General features: G+C 39.2%; 1 protein-coding gene across 2 annotated transcripts; it reads left to right on the top strand.

Annotated features, from left to right (window-relative positions):
• The first annotated feature begins 1084 nt into the window (after positions 1 to 1084).
• Positions 1085 to 15188, top strand: cdhr1a (cadherin-related family member 1a). 2 transcript variants are annotated; one of them, XM_035940850.2, is made up of 17 exons: positions 1085 to 1253; positions 1942 to 2037; positions 2452 to 2597; positions 2695 to 2745; positions 2843 to 2932; positions 3060 to 3146; positions 3788 to 3904; positions 4234 to 4377; positions 4999 to 5077; positions 5193 to 5293; positions 5733 to 5936; positions 6680 to 6832; positions 6975 to 7139; positions 9590 to 9657; positions 11810 to 12038; positions 12121 to 12378; positions 13025 to 13865. In XM_035940850.2, exons 1-17 carry the CDS (start codon positions 1193 to 1195, stop codon positions 13223 to 13225), a joined length of 2250 nt encoding a protein of 749 aa, XP_035796743.2. In that variant the 5' UTR covers positions 1085 to 1192; the 3' UTR covers positions 13226 to 13865. The 2 variants fall into 2 exon arrangements, with proteins under 2 accessions (XP_035796743.2, XP_023149724.2); XM_023293956.3 differs by having other exon boundaries at positions 1086 to 1253; positions 13722 to 15188.
• The last annotated feature ends 2323 nt before the right edge of the window (positions 15189 to 17511 follow it).

Genomic DNA, 17511 nt, shown 5'->3' on the forward strand with positions numbered 1-17511 from the left:
AGACCTGCACTAAGTCTTATATTGGTTAGTGTTTGTAAAAAGGTGATCCTTGTTAAAGGGAGGACCACTTAGTCAGTATTATATAACGTTTGTTTACAAGAGTTTGCTTCTTGGTGGCAAATCAGATTATCAAGCAAGAAGATTAGCCAGCTTCAGTGTCTAAAATACTATTCAAAAAGCCCCCCAATGACATCAAGGTAATCAGTGGGCTTTTAAATTAAAGAGACTCAACATCACATATGGAACAAAAGAAAGACAATAAAACAATACTTAAATGTGAAACAAAACCGAGGACTTCTTATATGTAAAAAATAGAATTACTTAGATTAACATGAGTAAATCTAATTAAATTACATTTGTTTACATGACAAGTCCCTATTTGTTTCATACCTTCTACTATAACATACATGAACAAACTATAATCTCTTGAGATCGCTGCCTGATCATGCTGCGTTTGCGATTATTCAATTAATTGAGTTAATAGTGATTTATTTTTCTTTCTCCTAATGCAACAGATGGTCATGGAGTGCATAGCAGATGGTGTACAACATGAGTGAACCACTGACCAGTATTATCATATAGATTCTACATCATCCCTCCACTTTGTCAGCAGCAGAGTTGGTCACGGCACTTTATGCAGAATGGTCATAATTCAAAGGCGGAAGCTGCATTTAACACAGAATTGTGTTTAATACAGGATAATCACACTCTCTGGTAGTTCAGTACTTAATACAGTAACAGTCAGAATGTCAGCAGAAGAAAAAGAATATATCTGTCTGCAATTATTCAAAAATAACAAGTTTTAAGCATTTGTCAAAGCTAACATCCTGCCATAAGATTGTTTCCAAAAATTAAAATAGAATGTTTGTATCAAACGGCAGAAGAGCACTAAAACCCTTACCTGGCATTTGTGCATTAAGCTATCGATACATTATCAAAAATGAATAATATACCTGTCTATGCAAACAGCAGTGCATCCTTGTTTTTGCAAACACAATGAGTAGTTATTGAGTCCCAGCTGGACTGAGGAGGCCCTGCAGTAACCCTTAAGATGTGTCATTGGATTAGCATGTGAGCATCTGCCTTCAGCCGTCTTCCAGTCGCCTGCACACACCTTGAGAGCTGCGTCTCATGTAGAGGACTCTCAACAGAGCCGTCTTCATGGTGCGGTTTCACGACTTCATTCTTTAGGATGAAGAATGTAAAGATTCTACATTTGCCGCTTCTTTTTCTGTTTGTGCATGCCTGCTTTGGTAAGTTTCTCTTAATTAATTGGCTGCTTAAAGTTGGCTTATGTTGCTGTGATCAGATTAAGAATGATGTTCAGGGACATTCGGGACCTGTAAGTTGATTATTTTAAATATTTTTCAGGTTGGAATTGAATTTTATGTTTTTATTCATTTGTGATCTGGTTTTGGTGCCCATATCGACATATAAATTAGTTTTTTTTTACTTTATCTGGCTTATATTTAGTTATTTGTGTTGTTTTTGACTGTGGTTTTCAAAGGAAATATGCAGTTGTTATAGCTAAACAGTACTTATTTGTCTGTGATATTACAAATACAGCGGAGAGCTCAGGTCTATGTATAGTAAAAGTATCTTAGGAGGTTGACGTAACGCAGCTTTAATCCTAGTGTGAACGAAAGCAGGGGGCGAAAGCACATAATGGTGTATTCTAGTGTTTGAAGTGAGACTGTACCTTTAATAAATACTGACCACGGTGCCCACATGAAAAAGTGATCCACTAATGGTCATTGGTAATGAAACTGTAGCAGAGAGGAATCGTTCGTCAACAAACTGATTAAGTCGTTGATCAAGTTAGTAGTATGAAAACCATTTTTTATCCTTTCAAATCTCTTGTAGTCTTGCTTTAAAATGAATTCCATAAAACTGTGATATTCAAACACACACTTCTGGGTGAATTTATGTCTTCTTCCTCAGCACAAGCAGATTTTGCCCCCTATTTCTTTGACAATGGACCCTACAGCCACAATGGGAACCTGGCCTTGTTCAGCCTCTCGGAGGACACGGCTGTTGGTGAGCGTGACTTCTGACCTGCAGGACGTTCAGTGTGAACAGCTAATAGTCTGTGGAACCAATCAACAAAATGGTGTGTTTTGGTTGCCAGTATCAGGGTCCAGGATGTTAAATAGTCTTTGATAGATGAGCAGATGTTGTGTGGCATGTATGTACTCATACTAACATGCCCATCTGCTTGGTGCCACCTGTTGGAATGAAGGACAGTTTGCTGGCTGTGAAAGTGGCGCAGATGTCCCTCTACACCTTGCATCAGTCCAGATACTCATTTAACTGGTACTTAGTGTGTCTGGTTTGTTCCACAGCAGGTGTTAAAAAATATTTTAAAGTGAATGGTTAGAACCAATGACTATAACATATGCAAAATTTTTATATTTATCCAATCAGCAGCGAAACTGTGATTCTTCCCTTTAGGTACACAGATCTACTGTCTCAATGGCACAGACCCTGAAGGCCAGAAGGTGAGATATGGCCTGTCCTTCGATCCGGGGTCCAAAGAGTACTTCAGGGTCGACCCTGAATCTGGAAATATTACATTAGTGGAAAAGCTCGACCGAGAGGTAAAGTTAATATAGACATTAGGGGAAATTAGCTATTTATGGCAATTTATAATCCTGAATAAATTAAAATTGAATGTATTTTCTCATTTCTGTTCAGAAACAAGATTCTATTGATGTTCTCGTCAGCATCACAGACGGGCAAAGCAAGGTACCAGCTTCTAGTTCAATGTGTGACCACATCATTTATACTTAATCTAATTTATATATACCTGAACATGTGGTTTTATTCTTCTTATTATTTTTAGGTGGTGGAAAGAGTCACCATATTTGTAATGGATGCCAATGACGAAAAGCCTGAATTCCAAAACATGCCTGCAATCATTGATGTAGTGGAAGTAAGTTAAGCCAAATATGTTTTGTGCTTCAAACCTTTTCAAAATCTAATTGTTGCATGTGTTATGTCATGGTTCTTTAAGACCTAGATGTTGTTACTCTAATTATTTTCTGTGTCGTACATTTCAGACAACTGAATCTGGAAGCAGCATCTACAAAGCCCAGGCAGTAGATAAAGACACGGGCTCAGGAGGCTCAGTCACCTACTTCCTCCAGGTATCTCACGGCAACGGGAAAAACTGCCCACTCACATCAGCAATGCATGAATACAACATGTAATTAACTGCAGACAGAACATTTTTAAATATGAAGTGTTCACTGAAACTGGTCAGTTGTAATGCTAATCTGTATGTAAAACAAATAGCGTGCAAATGTACTGATTTCTGGAATTTCTAGAGTGCATGTGTATTTGTGCATGTGCCGGGTGTAGTTATGATGATGGAGATTAAATCACAATTACATTTGTGTCAGGTATTGGAGGCTTAGAGGGCTGCTTTGGCAGGGGGTGGCAGGGAATGTTAGTTTGCACTTTGGACTATTAGGACCAAAGAACAGCTGGCCTGGAATTGACAGTGAGGCGGTTCACATCTGGACCCAGCAGCTTTCACCTGCCTGCTCTGCCCTTGAGCATATGGGTTCTTTACATCCAGATGGACGCTGTATACAGAGGATGTGGCCTAATTCAAGTGGCTACTGAGTGTTCCTATGCAGCCATCTGACCGCTTTTCATGATATGTAACGTAAGTGTTTGTTGAATGGGTTTAGGGGCTTCAGTGACAGGCTTTTACTCGTGTGACCTTATTTGTGTTTCACTGTGTGCTTTTAAAATTACGCTTTTGTTCTGCTCTCTGTTACAGAATCCACAGTCCAGTTTGTTTGCCATTGACCGACACAGCGGTGTCCTTCGTATCAAGTCAGGAGAAATGCTGGACTATGAGAAAACAAAGACACACTTTGTCACTGTCATTGCAAAGGTACTGGGTTTCTGGAGTGCATGAACGTGTCTTTATTTTCAAAGTAACGATGCTGAAAGGAGTTTTTGATTGATGCTAGAACTGCCAGCTTGTAGATGTAGCACAACTTCAGAAATGCTTAAAAAATGAGGAATTCTGGGTATGATTTTCAGATGGTTTTCTCATTAGAAAATGCTTTAATAACAATAAAGAGAGAACATTAATTCTCAAAAAAATGACATATGACATGAAGACAGAGAAAAATATTAAATCTAATTATAAAATTTACTGGTCAAATAATCAGTATTTTTAAAAATGTAGATTTGAATTGCACATATCTTTTGTTCCAGGATGGTGGTGGAACCTTTAACGGGAAGGAACAATTTCTGTCGTCCTCTGCTACCTTAACAATCAATGTGATTGACGCACAAGACACGCCGCCATCTTTCATTGGGACGCCCTACTTCGCCTACGTTTATGAAGTCTCAGGGCCAGTGAGTAATAGTACATCTTGGTTTTGACTTTACTATTTAACTGTTTCACATGTGGGCTATTTTTCTCTTATAGTCATTTTTCTTGTACTACAATTCAAACTTCTTTTTTTTTTACATTTGTACTAAGAATAATACACGACACATGAGCTCAAACCTCATGCCACCATTATCACACATCACAGGGATTTAATTTATGGCATTTCAGAGTAACGCCCCTCCTGCCTTCATCACAGCTTTATCGTGATCACTAAATGCCACAGCTCGTCACAGAGAGATTACACATCCTGACTTTGATCCACAAGGGAATAATCAGAAGTGTGGCATTTTATTGCATCTTTGAAGACCAGGTGAAAGATAGATTTCAGTGGTTTGTTGTGATTAGCTGTGCAGCAGCCACAGTGTGGTTCAAACATCATTCCTGCTCAGTTTTTATTGAAGTCAGATGAAGATGCAGACTGATGTTGTTTACAGCTTTTTTAAATAAAACATACATGCTTTTTGAGTAAACCAGTTATCCAAAGAGTCAATTGTTTGACTTTTGACATCTACAATTAGTTATTAGTCTGGTTTCACTGATGATCTCCAGTATTCTGCAAAATGCTTCTGTTTGTCTTTTCTCAGGGATCTGAAATATTTAGTGTCAATGCCAAAGACGGTGACGTGGGAAACCCAAATCCAATCCGTTACTCTTTTGATGATGGTAATCATTTTACTCAAAGAAAACTAGGATGATTCTGAAATAATAAAAACAAAAATTTAGAAGAAATTTATCTCAGCAATGTGAGTATTTGTCTGTCTGTTGTCTGTCTCATCAGGCGATGATGGTGTTTTCAGCATCAACAGAACAAGTGGTTTAATCACTCTGCTGACTCTCCCCATTCATCTGAAGAGAGAAATCTTTAACATTAAAGTCAGGGTAAGCTGCATGTTGTTGCTGTTGTTTTCCTGTAAATTAGAATCACGCTTACATTCAATTCAGCATTATTTAAAAAGTCAGACAACTTGAATTTCTCTGAGAATGATTTATAAATAATTGGAAATAGTTGCTGCTTCACCTTTTTTTGTTTCCACCATGATTGAACAGTAATTACATTTTACAGACCTTATTCATATTTAGAGTATATTCCAAATAAACTGTAGGTCAAAAAATCTGTACAGAACATAGAAAAAACATCTACTCTTGGCTTAGTATATGAAATGGCTTGAACTTTTTAAAGCAGATCTGAGCTGAAATTCACAAAGTACTAATGATCTGGTAAAACTGGTAGAAAGAATATTACTCAGGTCCATGTCTACTGATTATATGAGTGATAAATATGAGCGAACTTTCATAACTTTCTACTCTGTGTGTCCAGGCTTCAGAAGTAAGTCCTGAAGGCAGACTCATGGACTATAGTTTGACCACGGTGGTGATCCGTGTAGTGGACCTAAACAACAACCCACCTACTTTCTACGGAGAGAACGGCCAACAGAACATGTTTGAGTTGACCATGTACGAGCATCCGCCAGAGGGAGAGATACTCCGAGGGCTGAAAATTACTGTCAATGACTCTGATCAGGTGGGGACTGTTGCTGTCATCCGTAATTTTTATACACTTAGCTTGAAAATGAAAGAAAAAAATAACAACAAAACTCAGATTTTCTAATATTCAACTGAGCAGCACTGATGCCTTATCTGGCCAGGAGTAACAGTGGACATTATTATGTAATATCAGTCATTTTCTGACCAAATTACACTGTTATCTAATACGAAAGTGATTTAAATTCACATCCATCATGCCACAACTTCATAGTGTGCATCTTTTTGTCTGTGGACTAACATTAAGCCTGCCATTATCACTGGCAATCCGTTTAAAAATGCATGAATCTAATACTAAGCCAACACTAATTAAAAGTTGCTCCCTAACAACACCATTTGTCAGATTATGCAAGTGTCTCTGTGTTTCCATCTCCTTGTACTGTATTAGTCATGTCCACATGGCTGATGTTCACCAAATGTGTACTGTGATAATGCTGTTACAACATCAGGCCGACTGTTTGTGTCCGCTAATATTATGTTTCAGTCAGAATATTATTCCTGCTACTGATATCTTATTGATTTCTCTTACATTGCTGTAATAATGGAAGGACACAGAGCTTTTAGATTGATTGACTAAGCTATATGCCACATGGATTATACTGTATGTCTGCTTTTTTCGGACAGCTTTGTACTAAATGCATATTTCTATAAATAGGTTTGAGTATACATAACACAACTCATGTGAATATTTAATAATAATACAATGATGTGATTGTCTTACAGGGTGCAAACGCTAAATTCAACCTGAGACTGATTGGACCAGGAAGGATGCTGCGAGTCGTCCCTCAGACTGTTCTCAATGAGGCCCAAGTGACAATCTTAGTAGAAGACTCTGCTGCAATGGACTATGAGAAGCATCATTTTCTAACATACAAGGTTGCCTCATTACACCCAACAAAGGAGACTGAAATGGGATTAAAAGCACACATTTTTCAAGAAATGACATCAATAAATTGACTGTATTGGTTGAAATGTGCTCATTTTTTATCAGTTTATTTGTAATCTTTCTCTCCTTCAGCTACTTGCTGTCGAGATTGACACTCCGGAGAGGTTCAGCGCCACAGCGGACATTGTCATTCATCTCCTAGACACCAATGACAACGCTCCCAAATTTTCCTCCGATTACTACATCGCCAGAATTCCAGAAAACTCACCCGGTGGCTCCAATGTGGTGTCAGTGACGGTAAGCGAGTCCTGATCCTGGCTAAAAATACATGCCATCACCGATGTACGTCACTCAGAGCTAAAGAGGAATGCTGATTTTAACAAAAAGCCCAAGAGGCCATTAATTCCCTAAATGTAGACTTTTTGGGCAGTGGGGGTTGGGATAATATGTGAAAACATGTAGATAAAAGCTAGGCGAGGTAAGCTGCCAGATGGCTATCACTTTCATTTTGTTGTGTAACACCAAATTCCCAGACCTTTTTTTTTTTCTCCTAATGCTGTGTAGCACATGCAGCCACAGCACAAAAATATGTGCTGGAATAAAAGGGAACACTTTTAACGACACGTTGAATTGATTGATTTTTGGACCGTCTCATCCTTTGCCCTTGTCGGTTCATATCAGCCCTGCAGAGTGATTCGCTGAGAGGCTCAAAGCAACAGGGAGGCTCACTAATAAATCCTGCCCTTGCGTGAACACCACACAGGCTCGTTGCCTTGATCCCAGGCAATTTCAATCAGATGAAAGAACAGCCAACAAGTGACCTTGGACACATGGAGACAGCAAGACAGGCATCCCAGCAGCTACAGACAGACAGACAGATTAGCTGATGACCATGATGATGTTCCTATGACATCAAAAATCTGTCTTTTTTTAGCTGACCCCTGTAGCGTCGTGTTCCAGTCCAGCACTGATTCATTCAGTTTACTGAATCTGTGGTGGCAGACACCACTTCACTTAGCTGCTCATTTATTTGAGCAAAGAGATGCAAACAAATATAACCTCAATGCGGTCAAGAAAACCAAGGCGAAACAATATTGATTCTGACTTAAACACTACATAATTGCAGTACATCAGGGGTGGGCAATTCATTTTCATACGGGGCCACATGAGAAATTTTGACGGTTGTTAAGGGCCGAACCAATACACTTAAAAACTCTGCTCAATATATATCTCAATAAAAACAGTAAATGAAACATTACAATGATATAATGAAAACGTGGAACACAGAACACAACTATTTAATGAAAGACTTTGTTTTTTCATTTGAACTACGATTGCTGCCTATTGAGCTGTAGATATTTTTGATGGTGTGACTTCCTTCAGTGTGGGCATGTGGATGAGAATGTTGCCCTCCAACTGGCTTGAGAGAAACTTCAGCTTTCTCATAAAAGCAGTCACCAGGCTGTACATTCATGTGCAAAGAGGCCGTTGCCTTGCAGCTTGGTATTTAGTTCATTCATTAATGCAGTCACATCAACAGCAAAAGCAAGGTCTGCCATCCAGTCTGCATCTGAGAGCTCGGTGATGTCCCTGCCTTTCTTCTCACAAGACTCTTGAACCTCTGCTCTCAGATCCCAAACTCATTTAAGCACCTTGTCCAGGCTGATCCATCTGACAGCTCACCATGTTCACTCTCATCTCCTCCACAAAGACAACAAACTGTCTGTAATTCAATGCTCTTGCCCTGATGAAGTTAACTACTTTAGTTACATCAGTCACGTGGTTGATTTTTAGCACTGACTTACACAGCACCTCCTGATGTATAATACAATGCAAAAATATCAGTTTCTGTTCTGGGTTCATTTCAGTCACTTTATCTTGCATCCGTTTCAAAAGTCCAACATTTTTCCCTGTCAAATTTGGACAGCCATCAGTTGTAACACCAACCAAATTCTCCCATTTTAGTCCCAGCTTGTTCATGCGTGTATTTACCTCAGTGAACAAATTACTCACCGTCGTGGTTCCCTTCATTGGCTGAACAGCTGCCAGCTCCTCCGTCATCTCAAAGGTTTTTGTTAGTCCACGTACGAAGATGAGTAACTGGGCTGTGTCACGTACATCACAGCTCTCGTCCAGAGCCAAGGAGAAAACGTCAAACTCGTCCACTTTGTTGTGCAGCTGAAGCTCCAGATTTTTGGCGATGCTCTCCGCCCGCCTCGTTACGGTTCGCCTCCAAAGGGCCACATTAACGAACGCTCCTTTCTTCTCCGGGCATATAAACGCTGCAGAGTCCACCAGTCTTTCTTTTATAAACTCTCCGTCAGAGAATGGTTTACTGACATCCCTTTATGTGTGAGCTTTGGTAAAAAATCCTTGCTGCTTTAGCAGTTTAGCAGCAAACTTTCAGATATCCTCCCAGCTCTGCATCAGTCAAATGTTTGTAAGAAAAAAACGGTACCTTAGCAGATCTTTCAAAGTAAAAGCAGTGCAGGCGTATCGCTTGCATGCATTGTGATGATATATATTTGCATTGACTTTTAATATTTTCCAATGACCTTGTATGGGCCAGTCAGGGTCATCCGGCGGCCCGGATGTGGCCCGCGGGCCGTAGGATGCCCAGGTCTGCTGTACATGGTGGGATTAGTTGTTCTAAAATCCCTTAAGATTGCGGTAAAAGTTGCACTGAACTGACCAAAATATAACCTGTCTTTCTTCTCTGTTATCTATTTGCTTCTGCTTGTCTGCAGGCAATAGACCCAGACTCAGGACCTTGGGGTGAAGTGAAATATTCTATCTATGGATCTGGGGCTGACTTGTGAGTATTACAGTTCAACTGAGTTTCAAGAAGTAATATTTCAACCACAAAGCTAATACACCATCACACATGCACTCGCTGACGTTAGAGAATCCTTAAAAATAGATGTTTCTACTAGTATTTCAGTTTCCAGTCAATTTGGATTTAGATTGCCTTTTTGTTGCCTTTTATTGAAAAGTCTCTGTTCATTTGTTTTAGTATTTGTGCAGTAATTATGTCAAACTTGCAGAAAAGCACCACGTAACCTTCCAATTAATGAATGAAATCGTTCCAAAAACATCACAAATGCTTGCCCTACAATATTACCAGGTGATACTCTGGGCAATTTTCAGCAGTAGGAAAACAGACGCCACTCTTCATAAAATAAAACTGAAATGAAACAAAAACATGTAACACATTTATCTCTTGAAAACTAAACAAGTGTGGCATCTGTCTGAAGATAGCAGACTTGTTTTTCATATTACAACTTGGTCCTCCTTGGTGCTCCTTAAGCTCTATAAACCAGAGGATTTGCTGGCATTTTTTGCTCAATTCAATTTTTATTAGTTTCCCAGAAGAAATCCAACCTCCTAGAAAAAAGTCTCAGAGGACCCTGTTCTCATCACACACACCATGTATTTCCTTTCCAGTCACTACAGGTAGTCTTAATAATCACCTGCACAAACACATCTACACTATGACGTTTTACTGTCTGGAAGTCAGAATGAAAATATGCCGCCTTTATGTTTAGTGCTGATTGATGTATATTATTAGGGATGTGTTTAATCAGGGCTCTTCCTAGTAACCACTTGCTTTACTGAACCAAATGTAGGTGGAATGTATTTTTGGACCTCTCGGTACAGGTTTCGAGGTCTGGAGCAATGAATCAGAAAAGATATGTGATGTCAAATGGCATCCAGGGAACGGATTTTAAAAATAAGCAGAGGAGAGAGATTTGGAACACTTTAGCTTTAGTGCATACTTGTTTAGTCAAAACCATTTTTAAACCGTGTCACCTCAGATTATTTTCCAAAATGCTTTGAAATTTATATTATCATGAGAATACTTTGTGGTTTTTTGCTCTGACATTGACAAAAAAAGGCATATTATTTGTCAAACTTTATCTTTTTTTTTTTTTTTTTTACAATATGTCGAGAATACTTAAGTGTACACGAGGCCACACAGTCCTGATCTTTGTCTGCTCGCCCTCTGTCTGCATTAATCCTCTAATGGGATTGGAGGAGAAAATAGAATGCTCTCTGCTTCTGACTACTTTGTACTGAGACAAAGTCTGTGCAGGATAACTAAACAAGTGAACGAATCAAACAGTCTAATTCTGCTCTGGCTCTGGATGCTAGCTGTTCAGTTTTACATTTGGAAAGAACCCCTGGTAACTGTAATGGGACAGTAAAGAGCTATTTTCAAGGAACAGTTAAAAATACACTATTGACTGTCTATGTGTGAGAGGGAGAAGACTGACTATTCTATGTCTATGCATGCTAAGTACAAAGCTAAAACCAAGATGCCATTACTGTGGCTTAGCAAGAGTGGACTCAGTGACACAGTGAGCCTGGATCTACCCCCCAACCTCTCTGAAGCTCACTATTTAACTTGTATTTTGTTTTTTCATCACTCTAAAAAGTGATAATTTGAATTTTAAAGGGAAGTTAGGAGTGCCAGGTATTCAGGCTGTGCTTGACAATGTCTATGTGAAGATAATGACTCACCTGCTGTTTGCTAGAACAGAACTTAAGAATCAGTTATGGATTTGAACAATAATCAAACAATATGCCTTCTAGCATAAGTATTATCTAGTTTGTATGTTCAACTTTAAAAAAAAACTACCTGTTTACCCCAATCATCTCTCTCAAAGATTTGATTAGTCTGATTTAGGTTAGATATATTATTGGCGTACGTAACATCAAATATAAAGCTTTAAACCTCAGCAGTGAGTGACGTAACCGAGACATAAATTTTCAGTTCTGCTCATGCCTCTACAAATAAAGTGTTAAGGAAATGCTCATATCTGAATATAAGGAGGAAGCATTCTCAGTAAGCAAACAGTAAGAAGAAAGGTTTACACACAATAATCATAATCAGAATAAAATGTTCAAGTCTGTGGTGGAAGGGCAGATCTGAAGCCACTTTCAAGAAGACATGTAATCATTGGCAGGTTCCTGATCCACCCTGAATCTGGGATCATCTACACCCAGCCGTGGGCGAGTCTGGATGCAGAGGTGAGGTCCAAGTATAACTTCTATGTGAAGGCGGAGGACGCAGAGGGCAAGTACAGCCTGGCTGAAGTCTTTGTGACTGTTTTGGACCTGAACGATCATCCACCAGCTTTCAATGATAACTTCCTGGAGAAGACCATGGTGATTGGAGCACCGGTTAAAATAGAGGTACACACTCTCCTCTGATTAAAAATGTATTTTTGTAATATTGTCTTTCTAGTTACATTTCTGATCAAACGCTTCTTCACAGGCTGTAGACGATGATGCAGAAGTTCCCAACAATGTCATCGAGTACGCCATCATGAAAGCTGAGCCGGACAACAACATCTTTGACATCGACGCTGACACGGGGGAAATCGTTCTCAAGTCCTACATCAAGTCCATGGCCATCATTCAGAACATCACCAAGCAGAGAGACTGCACCTGGTCACTGCTGGTTCAGGCCCGAGACCGAGGCCAGCCGTCCTTCAGCACCACTGCAGTCGTCAAGATCGACATCACCGAAGCTGTAAGTTGCAACAACTGAAGTAGATTATTAGCAAAATGACAGTTAAAGCTGTACAAGTACGTCTTTCTAGAAAGGCTGAAATCAATGACAAGTACAGTAGAATACAATATGAGTGTGTTATAAAAGATTCTGCTCATATCTCTAAACTTTTTTGCTTAAAATACAAGAAAATTGGAACTAAGCCTAAACATCATATACAGTTTCAGCAATTCTGCCTCGATATCTGACAAATATTTATGTTTTTGCACGTTTTTTGAAGCATTTACTTGTATTTAATAAATTTAAAAAATATTTAGATCTCTGACACAAAGTTAACAACAAATTTACTACAAAGTCAGTGAGTTATTTTCACAGCAGTGGCATATGACAAAGAGAATTTAATTTGTTGTTTTGAGTACATTTTCCCTGCAAATTCCCAGTGCAGTGATACTTTTCGGTGCAAGCCTTGAAACTAATGTCGTCATGTTTAGATAATGATTTGGGATAGAAATTGTTTATTCCATTTCAATTCCAAATAGCAAATCTTACTCTGCAATGTATATTGAGTTAATATTAGCTTCAATCAATTGTTTGCTTTAGTAGCATTTCAAAATTTATACTCAAAGAAACTCTGAATCTCACACGAGTGCAACTCTCATGTTTTCAGATCAAATCCAGATTTGTCACATACTTCCTGGGCCTAAGGAAACGTCCAGGGGCAGTGTTTGGGATTTGTTTGACCCTTGTGACCTTCGCCGTTTCAGTCACAATCCTCATTTCGACTCTTATATACTGGAGCTCTGTAAAAAAGACCCGTGTACAACCTCAGGGCAAGATCAGAAAGATTATAAGGAGGCCCGTGCCATAAATGAAGCTTGCCTTGAGATCATCAGCACATCAGTACTGTTGTTTTCACTCTGTGGTACCAAGAACTACTAGCATTTTACTTCCAGAGGATTTTGTAGCAAAAGAAGGCTGTGTCTGTAAAAGAGTACAGGAGCACAATACCAACCAACATTTTCTCCATGTTCTGATTTAGCAGTTTTAATTTCAATTTTTTTTGTGGTTTAACATTGATATTTTTTGCATCAACTCAAGTTTTCATTCTCAGATGCTGAATGGTCTCAGCGATGGGTTTCCTGGTCAACCTCTCTGATCTTGTCTTGACAAAATATAAAAACAGTAGATCAGTGAATCAAGTGTAAATCATAATTTTATGATAAAATATTAGCTTGTGTAAAAACTGTACGAATAACGGCAGTACAGACTATACACGGGACAATATTTAGTTCAAAGTTTGTCTTTGTGTGTCAGAGTATGACTTCAGTCCCATGGATGTGAATTCTCCCTGTGCTCTTTTACAGACCCAACTCAAGGGGGGGCCTTTGGGATCATTTTTATTGCAGAATAGAAACAAGCCTTTGCAAATCCTAGGCATGCTCGCTGGTGTCATTAGTCTCATGGTCGTAGTCACAGTCATCATCTCCACTGCAATATTCATGCGCAACAAAAAGTCCAACCGGATCCTGCCTAACCGCCGCGTACGGAGAAGGCCTCGGAAACAGCAAACCTGGAACTTCAAAAATCCTTTCAAGGAGCCGGAAACTCCCGGAGTGAAATTCATAGTGGAAGAGGAGGAGCGGGAGCCAGAGGTCGTCGTGGAGAATGCCAACTACAACAACAACGTCAGCACTGCTGTGAGACACTGGCCCCCGCCTCCGCCTCCATGTGCACCTTGTCTGCCCCCTCCACCGCCTCCCTACATCCCAGGAGAGAGGCAGTGGGTTGTACCAACAGGCTCAACAGTAGTAGCACCCAAACCTAAAAAGAAGCCAGTGATAACCAGGCAGGACACTGTGAACAAAGCACTGGTTTCAGAGCTCAAGATGAGGCTGGAGCAGAAGAGGAACAATAGTTTTACCTGACAGCTGACAAAACAATCTCAACACGGGCCTCATTGAGAAGCTGTTGGCCCAGCTGCCACAGGAATGTAAATCTAACTTTCCATTCTTTTCTTCAGAATTCGGGTCTTTTTCTTCAGTTACAAAAGAGAACAACTGGAAAATGGAAATTCTGAAGTGGGATTTTGAAAATCCAGATGTCCACCAACTGGTTAGACTCTGAATTCGATCCCATGAAACAATAAAAGGCTCCAGAGCAGCTAATGTAAATGGACCTTGAGGTCAGACTGTTGTATAAACTGATGTTACCAAGGTCAAACATGAACTCTAATAACAATAATGCTTTTTGGGTGTGTGAGCGAGAAAGAGAGAGAGAGAGAAAAACAGCTCAGTTCCTGGTGGATCAATATTAGAATTTTAGTCCAGAAGACACTCCTACCCTGTGTATCGTCATTCAAAATCACATTTTCAATTCACCACCATTTGTATTGTTTCTCTATCAGATGAATCCCACCTTTTTAAAACATGTGTTGACACTTTAGTGGCTTAAACTTCTTCAACTCAGATCCCTTGTCGGGAATGAAGTCATTCCGTTTTCAACAAGCTAGACTGTGTATTTGGGATCCAGCCAAGCTCCTTACAAGAGATTTCATGACACTTGAACTGACTAAAGAGATCAGCCTGAGGTCCGGGAACCAAAGTGATCACGTTAGGAGGACCTTTAATCCTACTATGCAGGTGTAAAACGCTGTTTAGATCCTTGTTTTGCAGCAGTCGCAATATGCTTGTTTGTCCATTTAAAGGGCTGCATTGATTTGTTTACTGTGTGGCAGTACGTCTGTTTCAATGAATGTTTTTGTCAAAATATTATGCTGTCAAAACACCTGTATGGATTTTATTACTAATAAAGGAGCATCATTTGTATTAAAAGGGTTGTAAACGAAGTATTTAAATTGTTTTACTCAGGTAAAATTAGAAATAGCCCACTCTAAAAATATTCTTTTACAAATCTACATTTTATTTAGATTAATGAACAGAAGTCTTGACAAAGAACTTACCTAAAATATCAAGTCAGCCACTCTTTACTGTATGCAGGATGCTTCCCTAAGAGTGTCATATCAAATAAGTGATATTTATAATTACAAATGCATTAACATGTAAGCAGTAAATTAAAGCTGCAGTTAATAATGCTGATTTATTTGCTTTATGTAATTTTGGGTATTTCAGTCTATAACAACATGCTTTTTGCATGTTTTAATGGGAAATATTAACCTGAAACGTATCTAGTAAATATAGCTGGTAAAGTAATTTAATGCACTGAAAATTATAGAATTAGGGAATATTAGCATGAAATGAAAATAGCAAAACACAATTACCAAAAAATTATATTTGACTGTAGTATTTCCACCACTGAATTTAAATTTCAGCTCAGTATGTATTTGGAGTACTGATCATATTGATTAGATAGCTTTTGCCATTTCAAACTTACACAGTTGACTGCTCAGATATTCAGCCTGCCGGTGGAACAATGTGGCATATGTTGTCACAATCAGCTGCAACTGCCCAGGATTAGAACATATTGAGTCCAGATCATCAGACCACAACCTCGAAGGCACTGAAACACACAGAACAGCTTTGCTGACGTCACTTTAAAACCAACACCTCCTTAATGAGTCTGCAAATGTGCTCTACTGCCCCTTTCTGGAGACTGAGAGGAAGCTGCTTGGACTGCAACCATCAGGTGAGGCAAAAAGAAGGTGTGTAACAATTCACAAACAGTTGCTGGTGCAGACTGTGTAACTATGTTTTAAGAATTTGAGCAGATTTAAGAACACGCTGTATGAATACAGCTGAATAATAGTCGTGTAAAACAACAAGAACATGCAAAACATGTGAGTTAGAATGAGAAGCATGATGAAGGACTTACACAACAACATTACATATGCTGTTGTTTTTACTAAAACCTCACCAGATGTTCTGCAAATATGTAATATATTATCCTGATATGAGGCCTTTTGCTCTCCTCAGCTCCAATGTCAATGTCAGCACCACTAATTATGAAGTTACACTAAACCACTCACTGGGTATTTGTGTAGACATCAGCCAAACATGCACAGTATTTCAAAGTTACATAAAACATGAAATTTGCAGATTACCCTCACTAATCCGAAGACCAACTTGTTCATCTTTGCACAATATTGCATCGTTGGCGAAAAACCAAAAGTCCATCTGCCCTGATTTAGTTCGGACTGACAAGAACAACAACTTTCTGCAGCCTCAGCTGGAACATTTTACATGGCAATGCCAAGCAGAGAAGACTGTTTTTGTTTTTGACAAGGAAAAAACTATTATTAAAAAGCATTATTCAGACGTGGTTTTCTCTGCAAGGGCGCGATTAGCTGTTTTTCAGGTCGGTACCCTCAGTACAAAGAGTCTCGAAGAACCAAACCCAGATTTTAGGTCAGAATATTTTTCAACATTACAAGCTGTTAATGCTCTGAAGTGAAATGAGGGAATATGAGGAGAAGCCCAAATGATCATGCATTATGCCATGTAAGAGGCAGCCAGGATTACTGGGCTATTTGATAGAGGATTACAGAGTTGAAAGTTGCAAAGAGCATTGATGCTGTAGAATGAAAGAAAGCAGGCAGGGTTCAAAAACCATGGCGTATGTTTGAAGCAATGGCCGTTCTAAAAGGTAAATAAAATATTTGCTTTTCTAGATAAGAGAAATAAGAAATAACACATTATGTGTACAGTTACCTCCTGATCATTCGGCTTTGCTACTCATGAGCTCAGCAGCTGTTTTGCAGTGCAGCATTTAATTAATACACTGCTTTATGCAAAATCCAAAAAAATAAAACAGGCCTAAACAAACATGGGATTCATGGGTGTTCTGGGGGGAAAAAAGGAAATTGAATGTTTAAAGAATTCACATTGTCGTGTGTCAGACACAGTGGATAAGGATTACAACAAAAAGCGTCATCAATCCCCCACCCGCAAATCATATAAACACATCTGAACAAGCAAGAAAGCAGATGTATCTGTGCTCCAGAAAATGAGAGCTGCCAATCTCAGCCAGTCCTTTAAAACCCTGATCTTAAGTGAACACAAGCGAGATGAACTGATCTCCTTGCGTCACAGGAGACAGCACACATGGGGATGGAGGAGGGGGCTTGAGTGATCTGATCATAAAGTGACGGCAGGAGGGGATACTGGAGAGGATGCCAGTGTTTGGGTATTATGTCAAATG

Source organism: Amphiprion ocellaris, chromosome 16, assembly GCF_022539595.1.
Source record: "Amphiprion ocellaris isolate individual 3 ecotype Okinawa chromosome 16, ASM2253959v1, whole genome shotgun sequence".
Classification (NCBI taxonomy): Eukaryota; Metazoa; Chordata; class Actinopteri; family Pomacentridae; genus Amphiprion; species Amphiprion ocellaris.